General features: G+C 40.0%; 1 protein-coding gene and 1 non-coding gene across 3 annotated transcripts in view; one reads left to right on the top strand and one right to left on the bottom strand.

Moving 5' to 3' along the window:
* Positions 1-13,132, top strand: part of PPME1 (protein phosphatase methylesterase 1) — an 83,553-nt gene that overhangs the window by 68,482 nt on the left and 1,939 nt on the right. Inside the window, exons 10-13 of one of the 2 annotated variants that reach the window (XM_003910403.4) lie at positions 6,446-6,575; positions 7,456-7,500; positions 11,321-11,385; positions 12,013-12,080. In XM_003910403.4, the coding sequence (XP_003910452.1) occupies positions 6,446-6,575; positions 7,456-7,500; positions 11,321-11,385; positions 12,013-12,080 (308 nt within the window). The other variant, XM_009186922.3, reaches the window with a different exon arrangement.
* Positions 12,793-12,930, bottom strand: LOC116269900. The gene has a single exon (XR_004177710.1). It is a non-coding gene; the product is annotated as a small nucleolar RNA SNORA7 (small nucleolar RNA).

The following is a 13,132-nucleotide window of genomic DNA, read 5'->3' as shown; positions in this document are numbered from 1 at the left end:
TAGATTTATTCTTGAAAGGAATGGTTCAAACTGTGTGTGGGTGGGGAAGGGCTGATAACATTGTTCTTTTTGTTTGCCGTTAGGTATTTTAGGGCACAAAGACACTATCATAAGAGATACTTAGCTTAACTATAAGATGTAAAGCGCTGTTGATAGCTCTGACCAATTGGAACATAAAACTTACACTGTTTACCCTCCCCTAAAACAGACTGCTTTCTCACCTGTTCTTCTGTTCCTGTGTTTCCTCCCATGAGAAAAATTCCATTTCCTACTAGTCTGTTCTAAGCTCATTCAGATCTTACCCTGTCCATCTGTCTTTCAAAGTTTATCTCCTTGAGGAAGCTTTCTTTCATTTTCTTTCCTTTTTTTTTTTTTTGTCTGTTTGTTCGTTTGAGACTGGGTTTTGCTGTGTTGCCCAGGCTGAATTCCTTGGCTCACGTGATCATCCCAGCTCAGCCTCCCCAGTATCGGTAGCTGGGACTACAGGTGCATGCCACCACACCCAGCTTCCTTGGGGAAGCTTTCTGACCTTAATTGATATCACTCTCTTTCCAACACAGCACTGAAAGTCTATATGACACACCTTAGCACTTTTTTTTTTGAAGTTGTACATATTAAGTCATAGAACTGATTTTATAAGTCACACTCAGAAATCCTATGGTCCTTTGCTAGTCATCTGTTGACTCAGGTTGTCCTCTGTGCAAGAATTGTATTCCAAACAAACAAAAAATGTGTATTTTGTGGCAGAAACTGATGTTCTGCATGAATTTCCCTCTGCATTTAGCTCAGGGTTGTATAAATAGTGTTTTATAAGTACTTGCTAGGCAAGTAGTGGTAACAAGTGCTTTTTTCTTGAAAATGTTTAGTGATCATGAACTGCAGACTAGGGATGGATTTGATTATAAACATCTTACTAATGGCAGGTAATGAACATGTAGTGACCTACTTCTTTGCATTTGGAGATGCTGCTGTTAGCAAGAAGGAGAATACATTTTTAAACAGGATTTTAAATTTGAGGATCTTCTTGCCATCTTTAAAATCAGTGATCAGAAATATAATACTTTGTACCTCTTTAGAGTTTACAAAGGTATAAATAACGCATGGTCTATTTGGTCCTCTCAACATCTTATGAGGTGTGGAGAGATCTTTTCTCCCATATTACGGTGTAGAATCTGAGGCTCAGAAGTTAAGAGATTTGCCCAAGGTCATCAAGCATGCATTTAGTAGATTTGAGACTCTTAATATAATTAATTGCTTTTTACTCATTATGTGCTAAGCACTATGCTGAATGCTTCACATTTATCATCTCTAATTCTCATTTTAGTTCTGCATTGTAGATATTATCACCATTTTACAACTTAGGTACAGATACTTGCCCATGGTCACACATAAAAGTTAAAGCTAAAACACACCCAGATCCTCGATTTTTAATTCTAACTCATTTTTTCTTTGTATTTTTTTATAAGCCCAATTATGTGGTTTCATAAACTCCAGCAGTTCTGTTGAGAGGGTGAACTGAGGCACATTAATTAGGAGTGTCCATGAGTATTCACTCCCTATTTCTCCCCAACCCTCCCAGCCTTGGCAACCACTAATCTAATCTCTATAGATTTGCCTAATCTGGACATAAAATATAAATGGAACTAATAATATGTGGTCTTTTGTGACTGACTTCTTTTCCCTTAGAATAAAATTACCAGGGTTCATCCATATTGTAGCACGTATCAAATACCTCATTTCTCTATATGGTTGAATAATGTGCCATTGTATGGCTATACCACAGTTTTTAATCCATTCATCGCTTGATGGACATTTGGGTTGTTTCCAATTTTTGTCTATTATGAATAATACTTCTTTGAACATTTGTGTGTAACTTTTTGTGTGGATATAGGCTTTTATTATTTGTCTTGGGTACACAGCTAGGATTGGAACTGATGGATCATATGGTAAGTATATTTAACCTTTTGAGGAACTGACAGACCGTTTTCCAAAGCGGGTGCACCCTTTTACATTCCCACTAGCAGTGTATGAGTGTTCCAGTTTATCAGTATCCTTGTCAACACTTGTTATTTTCTCTCTTTGTGATTATGGCCATCCTAATGTGTATTAAGTAGTATCTGATTGTGGTTTTGATTTTCATTTTCCTAATGACTCTTGATACTGAGTTCATGAGCTTATTGTCCACTTACGTATTTTCTTTGGAGAAATGTTTATTCAGATACTTTGCCCATTTTTTACTTGGGTTATTTAATTTTATTACTGAATTTTAAGAGTTCTATATATATTCTAGATACAGATCCCTAAATTGCAAATACTTTCTCCCATTCAGTGGGTTGTCTTTTTACTTTCTTGATGGCATTCTTAGAAGTACAGACAGTTTTAATTTAATGAAATTCAATTTATCTGTTTTTCCTTTTGTCCCTTGTACTTTTGGTATTATATCTAGGAAGGCTTTGCCTGAAAGTCATGAAGATTTATACCTATGTTTTCTTCTAAGAATTTTCTTTAGCTCTTACATTTAGGCCATTTTGAGTCAATATTTGTATATAATACCAGGAATGGAACCAACTTCATTCTTTTGCATGTAGATATCCAATAAATAGTCTGTCCCAGCTCCATTTATTGAAAAGGCTCCTTTTTCCCCATTTAATTATCTTGGCACCTTTGCTGAAAATCAGTTGACTATAAATGTTAGATTTTATTTCTGGACTCTGAATTCTATTGATCTATATGTCTGCCCTTATGCAAGTACCACACTGTCTTTGTTATTGTAGCTTTGTTGTATGTCTTGAAATCAGACAGTGTGTAAGTCCTCCAACTTTGTTCTTCTTTTTCAAGGTTATTGACATCCTATGTATTTTTAAAAAATTTTAATACTTGTTTATGTGCCAGACCACACTCCTGTTGTCTCACATACATGGGTATCTTTAGCTCATCCTTACAGTTCTTTCAGATCTTGTGCTGCCAATTTCACAGCTAAGAAAACAGGCTGGAGCTGGGCACAGTAGCTCATGCCTGTAATCCCAGAACTTTGGGAGGCCGAGGCGGGTGGATCACGAGGTCAGGATATCGAGACCATCCTGGCCAACATGGTGAAACCCTGTCTCTACTAAAAATACAAAAATTAGCTGGGCGTGGTGGCATGCGCCTGTAGTCCCAGCTACTCGGGAGGCTGAGGCAGAATTGCTTGAACCCAGGAGGCGGAGGTTGCAGTGAGCCGAGATTGCGCCACTGCACTCCAGCCTAGGCAACAGAGTGAGACTCTGTCTCAAAAAAAAAGAAAGAAAGAAAGAAAGAAAAACCAGGCTGGAAGAAATTAAGTAACTTCCCAAGGGACCCACAGTTATTAGTTAATGATGGCTTTAGGACTTGCATTCAGTCAGATCTGACTGACACAAAGCGTTATGTTTTTAAACACTTTTCCAGTGAAACAGTGGGAGATAATGCAAGGCCTGTGGTGGATGCCCTTGTGTGGAGAACTGCATCTCGCCCAGGTAAACATCCCAGAAAGATTGTTAGCCAACTTTCTGTTTCTCCCACCCAACAACAAGTGGATCTCATTATATCAACCCGCTTTATTACCATTTTCACAGCATCCAATAGGCATCTAAACTAAACTTTATGATCCAGCTCTTGGGAGAAAGGATTTATTTCCAATAACCTAAATACAGGAGAAATCCTAATTCTATCCAGAATTTTTCCTTTGGTTTTACAAATTTTAAGATTTGAGATGAACTGTTTTTTATATATATATATTATAATATTACTTTTTGGAGGTTCTCTTACGTTAAATTTGTCATTTCCCTGTGAAGTTCAGTGTGCATATAGGAGGGGCTTGTGAGATTATGCCTTGTCTCTGACGGTAGAGCTGATCTCTTAGAAATGGCTCATTAAAGGAAAGTGTTGTGGGGAATAGGACAGGCTGAGGTTCCAGGTTGAAATGGCAGTATTTCCTTTAAAGTGTCCTACCCCTGGTAAATATTAACAGTGGAGAATAGAATTAGTTCTTTAGTGAGAATATTTGAATCATAAGGTACCTTTATGTCTCCTTTTATTGACAGAAGACCAAGGCCCAAAGAAGGGAAGGGACCTGAGAAAATCAGTGGCAAAGATAGGACTAGAAGACTCAAGTTTCTTGATTTCCCATTTGGCCATCTTTCTTTCCTTCCTTCCTTCCTTCCTTCCATCCATTAAAAAAACATAAAATTTGCCATCTCGGTAATTTTTCAGTGTACAGTTAATATTCACATTGTTGTGAAACATCTGAGATATAAACAACAACTCCCCTTTTCCAAAACTCTTCCAAAGGCCCCGGTTACCACCATTCTACTTTCTGTTTCTATGAATTTGACTACTTTAGATACCTCATATAAGTGGGATCATATATGTCTTTTTGTGACTGGCTTATGTCACTTTGCATAATGTCCTCAAAGTTCAGTCCCTATGCGGCTTGTGATAGCATTTCTTCCTTTTTCTGAACTGACTTATATATGTATATACCACATTTCGTTTATTCATTCGTCCATCAGTGGCCATTTGAGTGGCTTCCACCTCTTGGCTGTTATCCATAGTGCTGCTATGAACATGGGTTTGCAGATACCTCTTTGAGATTCTGTTTTCAATTCTTTGGATATGTACCCAGAAGTGGGATTCCTGCATCATGTAGTAGTTCTATTTTTAATATTTTGAGGAACTGCCTTAATGTTTTTCTTATTGGTTGAACCATTTTACAACTCAGTACACAAGGGTTCCAAATTCTCTGCATCCTCACCAACACTTATTTTTCTCTTTTTTGATAGTAGTCATCCTAATGGGGGTGAGATGGTTTCTCATTGTGGTGTTGATGTGCGTTTATTTATTGATTAGTAATGTTAAGCATCGTTTCATATGCTTATTGGCCACTTCTGTATCACCTCTAGAGAAATGTCTATTCAAGCCCTTTGACCATTTTTTAATCAGGTTACTCGATGTTTTTAGTTGCTGAATTGTAGGCGTCCTTTATATATTCTGAATATTAATCCATTATGAGATATATGATTTGCAAAGATTTTCTCGCATTCCATACACATAGTACCATTTGTCTATTTTTGCCTTTGTTCACTGCTTTTTGGTGTCATATCCAAGAAATCATTGCCAAGTCTAGTATCCAGCTTTTCCTCCATGTTTTCTTCTAGGAGTTTTATGTCTTAGTCTTACTAGACTTACTAGGTCTTTAATCTTAGTCTTACTAGGTCTTTAATGAAGCTGGGGAATAAGGCCCCAGCTTCATTCTTTGGAATATGCATATCTGTTTGGTTATCCCAGTACTGTTTGTTGAAGAGACTATTCTTTCCTCACTGAGTGGTCTTGGCACTCTTGTCAAAAATCATCTGACCATTTATGTGAAGGTTTATTTTTGGGCTCTGTATTCTGTTCCACTGGTCTATTTGTCTTTATGCCAGTACCAAGTTGTTTCAATTACTGCAGCTTTGTACTTGGGGAGTGTGAGTTCTCCAATTTTGTTCTTCTTCAAAATTCTTTTAGCTAGTCAGTGTCTCATGAGATTCCATATGAATTTTAAGATGATTTGTTTCTATTTCCTAAAAAAAAGGCCATTGGAATTTTGATAGAGATTATGTTGAATCTGTAGATTACGTTGGGTAGTATGGACATCTTAAGCATCCAGTGATCTTTAACGTAATATGTTACTATCTCGTGTTCGCTTTTAGATTTTCATATTGTGGTTGATTCAGTATATTTATTTCAATTATAATGTTTCAAATATTTCAATGGTATAGAAAACTATAGAGAATTATTTTTTTAGCCAATATTTGATTGCATACTCTGTACTTATCTACTATAAAGATTTAATAAATGTTGACATTTTGTCATATTTGTCTCATTTCCTTTCAAAATTACTATTGCAGGAACATTATATCATTATCATAAAATATAAGAAAAAATGCTGTACTAACAAATCAACCTATTTTCAGTTTTCCTTTTTCGTACTTTACTATAAGTATACCACATTTTTCCAGTACTAATCCTAACTTCGATGACATGTTGTAATCTGTTTCTTGCTTATATTATAAACATTTTTCATACTGCAATATGTTCTTTGTAGTTATTATTTTGATGAAAAACATCCTTTTTGCCAACCAAGTATGAGAAAGGCTTAATCTTGGCACTACCACTTACTAGCTTTGTGATCTTAAGAAAGTTTCCTAAACTTACAGAAACTAATAGCAATAAAAAGTAAACTTGTAATTATCTTAAAATGAATATTACAGTGGCCCATACAACAAGACTGTTAGAAGGACTGAATGTATATGAAAATGTCTGGGACTCAGTAGGTCCTTAATAAGTGCTAGTTTCCTTCCCTTTCCTTTTCCCAGGGATCTAGTTTTTAATCCTGTTCCTCCAGGGCTTGCCCTCGGAGACTCAGAACTTGCTCTTATTCCTCCAGACCAAGAAAGACCATCCATACACCTGGAGAATTGAACTGGCAAAAACAGAAAAATACTGGGATGGCTGGTTCCGAGGCTTATCCAATCTCTTTCTTAGTTGTCCCATTCCTAAATTGCTGCTCTTGGCTGGTAAGTGTATATGTGCATGTATTAGTCAGCTCAGGCTGCCATAACCAAATACCATAGACTGGGTGGCTTAAACAACAGAAATTTATTTTCTCACAGTTCTGGAGGCTGGAAGTCTGAGATCAGGGTGCCAGCATGGTCAGGTTGTGGTGAGGGCTCTCTTCCTGGCTTGCCTTCTCTCTGTGCCCTCACATGGCCAAGCAAGAGTGAACGTGAGCTCTCTGGTGTCTCTTCTCTTAAGGACGTTAATTAGGGATGTTCATCCTATCATGTCAGAGCTCTGCCCTCATGACCTTATTTAACCTTTGTTACGTCCTTATAGGCCCTAGTTCCAAATACAGTCACATTGGGAATTGGGGCTTCAACATGAGTTTTAGGGGGACACAACTCAGTCCATAGCAGTGTTGGTATATTGTCATCTCAATATGACCTCATTAAAACTTCTCACCAAATGAGTAGTGACATCCAAAGTAGAATACCTTCCTCATTCATCTATGCCTTTTCTCCTCCCTACACCCAGTCTCTAAACCTAACTAGCATAGGCATTCATCTAAGCGTTAGGATGACCTAATTCTGGCCTGGCCTGTCTACTTGGTCAAGCTCAAGTCCTTCTTAGCCTAGAGCTAGATACAGTGGTATAAGGATATTCTGAGTATTATGAGAATTAAAATAGTAAAACCCTGTTTTCAGAACCAGTTTAACATAGTGATTTTAGGGGAATCTCAACCTGAAAAGTTTCATCTGGTGGTGAGAATATGCTCTGGGAGTTAGGATTGGTATAAACATAAATTGAGAATGTTATCATGTTTACAACTTTGTAACACTTTTTACTTAGTACTTGAACAGCAAAATCTATTTCACAATGAATTCTCATGTTTTCTAGGTGTTGATAGATTGGATAAAGATCTAACCATTGGCCAGATGCAAGGTAAGTTATCAAGAAATTATGCCCCTGGACCCTTTTCTGAAGAAAGGGTGATAGGGCAATTAACATCCTGAGATAGTGAAGTATAACGGAGAAAGCCTGAACTTTAGAGTCCAATCCAAGTTGAACATCTGCCTCTACTCCTGACACACTATATGATTATGGGCAAGTTATTTCCCTTTCCTGAGCTTTAATTTGTTTAAAAAAAAAAATCCATCCAAAAATGAAGATTGTAATACTACCTATGTTTCAGTTGTAAGAGTTAAAATGAGGCAATGTGTTTTAAAATTATAAAGTACTGTATAGGTGTATGATACTGTGAAAAGAGATATTCTGACTTCTGATGAGTTTTTTGTTTGTGGGTTTTTTTGTTTGTTTGTTTTTGTTTTTTTTTTTTGGAGTCTTACTCTGTTGCCCAGGCTGGAGTGCAGTGGCCCAATCTTGGCTCACTGCAACTTCTGCCTCCCAGGTTCAAGCAGTTCTGCTGCCTCAGCCACCCCAGTAGTGGGATTACAGGCATGCACCACCACACGTGGCTAATTTTTGTATTTTTAGTAGAGATGGAGTTTCACCATTTGGCCAGGCTGGTCTCAAGCTCCTGACTTCAAGTGATCTGCCTGCCTTGGCCTCCCAGAGTGCTGAGATTACAGGTGTGAGCCACTGCAGCTGGCCAGTATTTTTATTATTGTTAGAATTTTTAGGAAAGGGAAAGGCTCAAGATAATCCAGATATAAAAAGATATAAATACCTGTTTAGAAGACAGCATGGTAAGATGGTAAAAGTAAAGTCTCTGAAGTTCAGAAAACTGAATTTTGAATACTGCTTTTCCAGTAATTTTTTGACTCTGGCCAAGTTTTCTGACTTGCCTCAGCTTTAGTCTTCTTAATCTGTAAAATGAAAAAACTGATGGCAGCCTCAAACGGATCATGAGGTATAATGAGTAGAAAAGTGACATGCTGAGCACTGTGTACAGATGCATGTATGTTAGCTAGATGACAGTGGAGGCAGCGGGTCCAATTTTGTGGGGGCTCTTGCTTTAGTACAGGTAAAAGACTCAGTGAAGGTGAAGTCAGTAGGCATGCAACTTTTGGGTTATGGGAAGAAGAGGTGCCAACTCCAAGACCAAAGTTTCAGGCTCAGGCAGAATCTGTTCTAGACCTTTCTTCCCTACTTACTCTCCCTGGACAATTTCATGGCTTCCATTTGTACCTTGATGACTCCCAAAGTTAAACATCCACCTCATCCCTCTCTCCTGAGGTCCAGTCCTAGCCCATGTAGCAAAACTGCTGGATGTCTCATGGGCCTCTCAGACTGTTCTTTTAGCTATCTTCTAGCTTTCCACAGCAAAAGGAGCTATATTCCTTCATAATAGTTGTTCAAAGCCTCTTGAATATAAAACTCTGGTCCCAGACCTTCATGGCTTTGCCTTCCTTTAACTACATTGTATCCTGAGGCCTGGAACAGGACCATGAGCTGGGACTGTGTGATTTTTTTTCATGGCACTGATGTTGGTCATTATGGGCTTAGACACTTATTTAAGTAGATTCTTATAAACGTCTAAGCCCATAATGACCAACATCAGTGCCATGAAATTGAATCTAAGACACTTAAATTCAATTCAGAAAACCTTTCCTAGGCACCCTTTCTGTGCAAGACCTGTGCATGATGCTGGGCAGACAGAAGAATCAGACATGGCCCCTGAGACTGCCTGAAGGCAGTTGACATGGACTGGGATAGCATTTGAAGTCATTGTTGATCACCAGCCTTGGAGTCAGACAATCCTGGGTTTGAATCACTGTTAATAGTTTTGCGGTATGAGTGAATTCCTAACTTCTTTAATTTTGAGTTTTTTCATCTATAAAATGGAGATAATGATATATCTCAGTACAGTTACATGAAGTTTAAATGGAAAAAATGCAGGTAGTTAACAAATGATGCCTTTCATTATATTCAGGAAGTAATCATGATTCCTTACGAGATGTCCTCCTGTTTCCTCAGTATAGATTATATCAAGACCACCTTCTGGTTTAAAGAAAGCCTCCTATGAGTATAGAGTAAATGGCGAGGATAAGGAACGTTCCACAAAACAAAAGGAAATGGTTAAGGCTGCATAGATTCCAAACCACAGCTTTCCCAGCACTGTGTTCAAACCAGCTGACTTAGTTATGAAATCCTGGAAAACTACCACCTATTCATAGTACAACTTGGGTAAATAATTTAGGCTTTCTGAACCTAAGGCTCCTAATCTGTGCAATGGGAGAGAAGAACTTGGAAATATTCCCACATCATAGAATAATTGTGAGGATTACCCATGAGCGTGTTATTTTATGTGTACCTGGCACAGTGTTGTTGGTGTATGTGAGTTCTCCCTGATTATACCGACTCTTCCAAAGAGGAAGGACAAATGCATCCCTAGTCATCAGAGCTGATCTAACAGAAACAACAGGGAGATAGGAGTTGTAAGTTTTGGATCTAGGCATTTGTTCATCATTCATTCGCTAAAGATTTAAGCATCTACTCAGTGCCCAACCCTGTGTTAGTTCTTATTAGGGATATAGAGCAAGTAATAACACCATCGTCCCCTGTTCTTACGGAAATAACACACTCCTGGGGAGGCAAGCACCAGTGGCATGTAAAATGTAAACTTACTTGAAACTTATAAGAGGGCCATGTGCTGCTTTGTGTTTGGATCCAAGTGCATTAACAACAGTACTTTAGGAGCTAGATGGGAGAGTTGACTAGGCTCGAGCACCCAGAGAGAGGCAGCTTACTGCAGGAGGAGGGGCACAAGCTGGACTTTACTAATTGGGATCATCTTATTCCTCCACTGATTAACGAAGTGGCCTTGGGCAGGTCACTTCACTAACTTTGGCCTCAGTTTCATCATCTTAAAAAAGAATTTCAGTATTTTCGTGCATAATTTTATAGAGTAGATTTTAAGAATCAACTTTAAAAATGGATAGAAGAGTACACTGAAAACTTTTTGAATCCTATGTAACTGGGGTAAGAACCACAGGATGTAATGACCAGAAGAACTTTCAATCCCATTCCTTTATTTTATAAATAGATAATCTGAGGCTGAGAAAATCTGCTGTCTCTACTTATGGGGGCTCTGGGTCTCCTTAGGGATTTTCTTTATCAGTCATCGCTGTTCATTCTCAATCACTGTCGCATTACCTATGAGCTTACAGTGTTCTGTGAGACAATATGAGAAGGTGCTTAGTACAATGCCTGGCACATGCTTAAGTGCTCAAATGGTAACTTATTATAATAATACATTTTGAATCCTTAACATAGCTGACAAAATCCTTAATGGTTTGGCCCCTGCTTACCTCTCCAGCCTTATTGTTAACCACTCTCATAAGCACCATGCCAAGCTTCTTTTATTCCAAGCCATTTCAAGCCTTTTTTCCTTCCTGGGTCCCTCTTGGATTGTGAAGTTCCCTTTCTTATGCTCTTACAGCCCCACGTGCCCAGTTTCATCATAGGAATGACATGCTGCATTAAAATGTTGGTTGTTGTGTTTTACTCCCCTACTGGATTGTAAATCCCCTGAGGACAAGAACTGTTTCTTCTATGTGTCTCTGGCCCAGAGTAAATGTACACTAAATAGGACAGAAGGAAAAAGTGAAGGGAAATGATTGGCACAAGGTTATAATTACTTGTATTACCATCCTCAGCAAGACTTGATAATTGGGTCCAGAGTGTTGAGGTGAGGTTGGAAATGGGGAGGTAGGTCCTGGGCTCCCGGAGTGACCTATGAGGCTGCATAAGACAGGGCTCTTTTAGTCCCTGAAGTTGCGTTGCTTTGATTCCTCTCCAGGGAAGTTCCAGATGCAGGTCCTACCTCAGTGTGGCCATGCAGTCCATGAGGATGCCCCTGACAAGGTGAGTCTGGTGTTCAATGACTGTAAAAGGACAACTGTGAGAATAACCCTGGATGTCACAGAAGACAAGTCTCTGAGTCTCAGCCTGCATTGCCTGCAGCAGCTGCTGTGGAGCCTATGCAGATGCAATTCCACCAGCTCTCCAACTTCTCCCTGGCAGCTGCTTATGGTATTGGCTTTGTGTATATGTGCTGAGGAGCCACTGACACCCTGCTGTTTCATCCCAGGGCCCTGTGGTTAAGATCTTCAGCTCTACTTCTCCAATACCCCCAAAAGCCAGATGGAAGAGGGATGATTAGGGTAGAAACTGCTCCCTAAACCACAGGCAAGGTTAGGAATTAATATGGACTCCTCCTGTGGGAAAACACTGTTTTGTAACTCTAAGGGCACAAATAAGCCCTTCACGTCATTCCTCTTGAGCTCTTTGGAGCTATCCCTGGCAAGGATGGTGGGGAAGAGTCTCCTAGCTCTGCTAGGGAGGGCCTAGGTCCTTTTAATTTCAAGCCGCTCAGACCTGTGGGTGGGATGAGGGCACTGTAGAGCCTAACCGTCTAACAGTAGCCCACAGCCCAAGGCTAAGCCCCATCAGTAACCTTCATAAGGCCTGGAATATCTCTCCCTTTTCCAGGTAGCTGAAGCTGTTGCCACTTTCCTGATCCGGCACAGGTTTGCAGAACCCATCGGTGGATTCCAGTGGTAAGGCGGGTACAAGGGTTTAAGAACCCCAGCTGTGCTGGCCAACTCTGACAAACAGATATTTGCAGGACTATAAATACCTCTGCCTTACTCCTGCCTGGTTTGGTCACCATGCCTTTCTTCCTCTTCCTCAGTGAAGAGCCTGGCATGTCTGTTTCTACCAAGCCATGGTGGGTTGTTTCTTTGTGCTGTGCTCCAGTGGGTTGATGCTGAGGCTGTGATTAAATTGTGCCTAGTCTCACCCCCCACTGTGATGTGCATTTCTTCTTGAGGTGCCCCTTTGAGGAGGCTGGGATAGGAATCAGTCCATTTCCAGGCTCCTAGAGAAGTTTTCTTTGGCTTCTCCTGCCCTGCTGCCAGGGAAAGCTGGGCAGGCCATGGAGCAGGGCTTTCTTTTTTTCTTTTTTTTTTTTTTTGTTTCCTTGGTACAGTCTTGCCTCACTGCAACCTCCGCCACCTGGGCTGAAGTGATCCTAGTGCCTCAGCCTCGCAAGTAGCTGGGATCACAGGCAGGCGCCACCATGCCCAGCTAATTTTTGTTTTGTTTGTTTTTTGTTTTTTGGTTTTTTTTTTTTAGTAAAGATGGGGTTTCTCCATGTTGGCCAGGCTGATCTTGAACTCCTAGCCTCAAGTGATCCACCCACATCGGCCTCTTAAAGTGTTAGGATTATAGGCACAAGCCACCGCGCCTGGCCTAGAGCAGGGTTTTCTACAGTGTTGCAGAGTGTCTTCCCATGGCCAGCTACTAAGCAAGCTGGGAATGGAATGGGTGCTCTGCCATGCTTGCTTCCCCTCCTTTTCCGAAGCTGGCAGAATATTAGCCACTCCGCAGAGGTGATCCTGGAAGCTCTAGAGCAGGGTTTTCAACCTCAGCGCTATTGACATTTTGAGGTGGATAATTCTTCATTGTGGGGGCTGTCCTGTGCGTTGTGGGATGTTTAGCAGTATCCCTGGCTTGTATCCACCCAATAACAGTAGTACCCCTCCCACACACAGTTCTGACAAACAGAAATGTCTCCAGATTTTACCAAATGCCTCAAGGGAGGCAAAGT

This window comes from Papio anubis, chromosome 12, assembly GCF_008728515.1.
Source record: "Papio anubis isolate 15944 chromosome 12, Panubis1.0, whole genome shotgun sequence".
In the NCBI taxonomy this organism is placed as follows: domain Eukaryota; kingdom Metazoa; phylum Chordata; class Mammalia; order Primates; family Cercopithecidae; genus Papio; species Papio anubis.
Note: the sequence above shows the minus strand (reverse complement) of the source record. Positions and strands in the feature narration are given on the sequence as shown.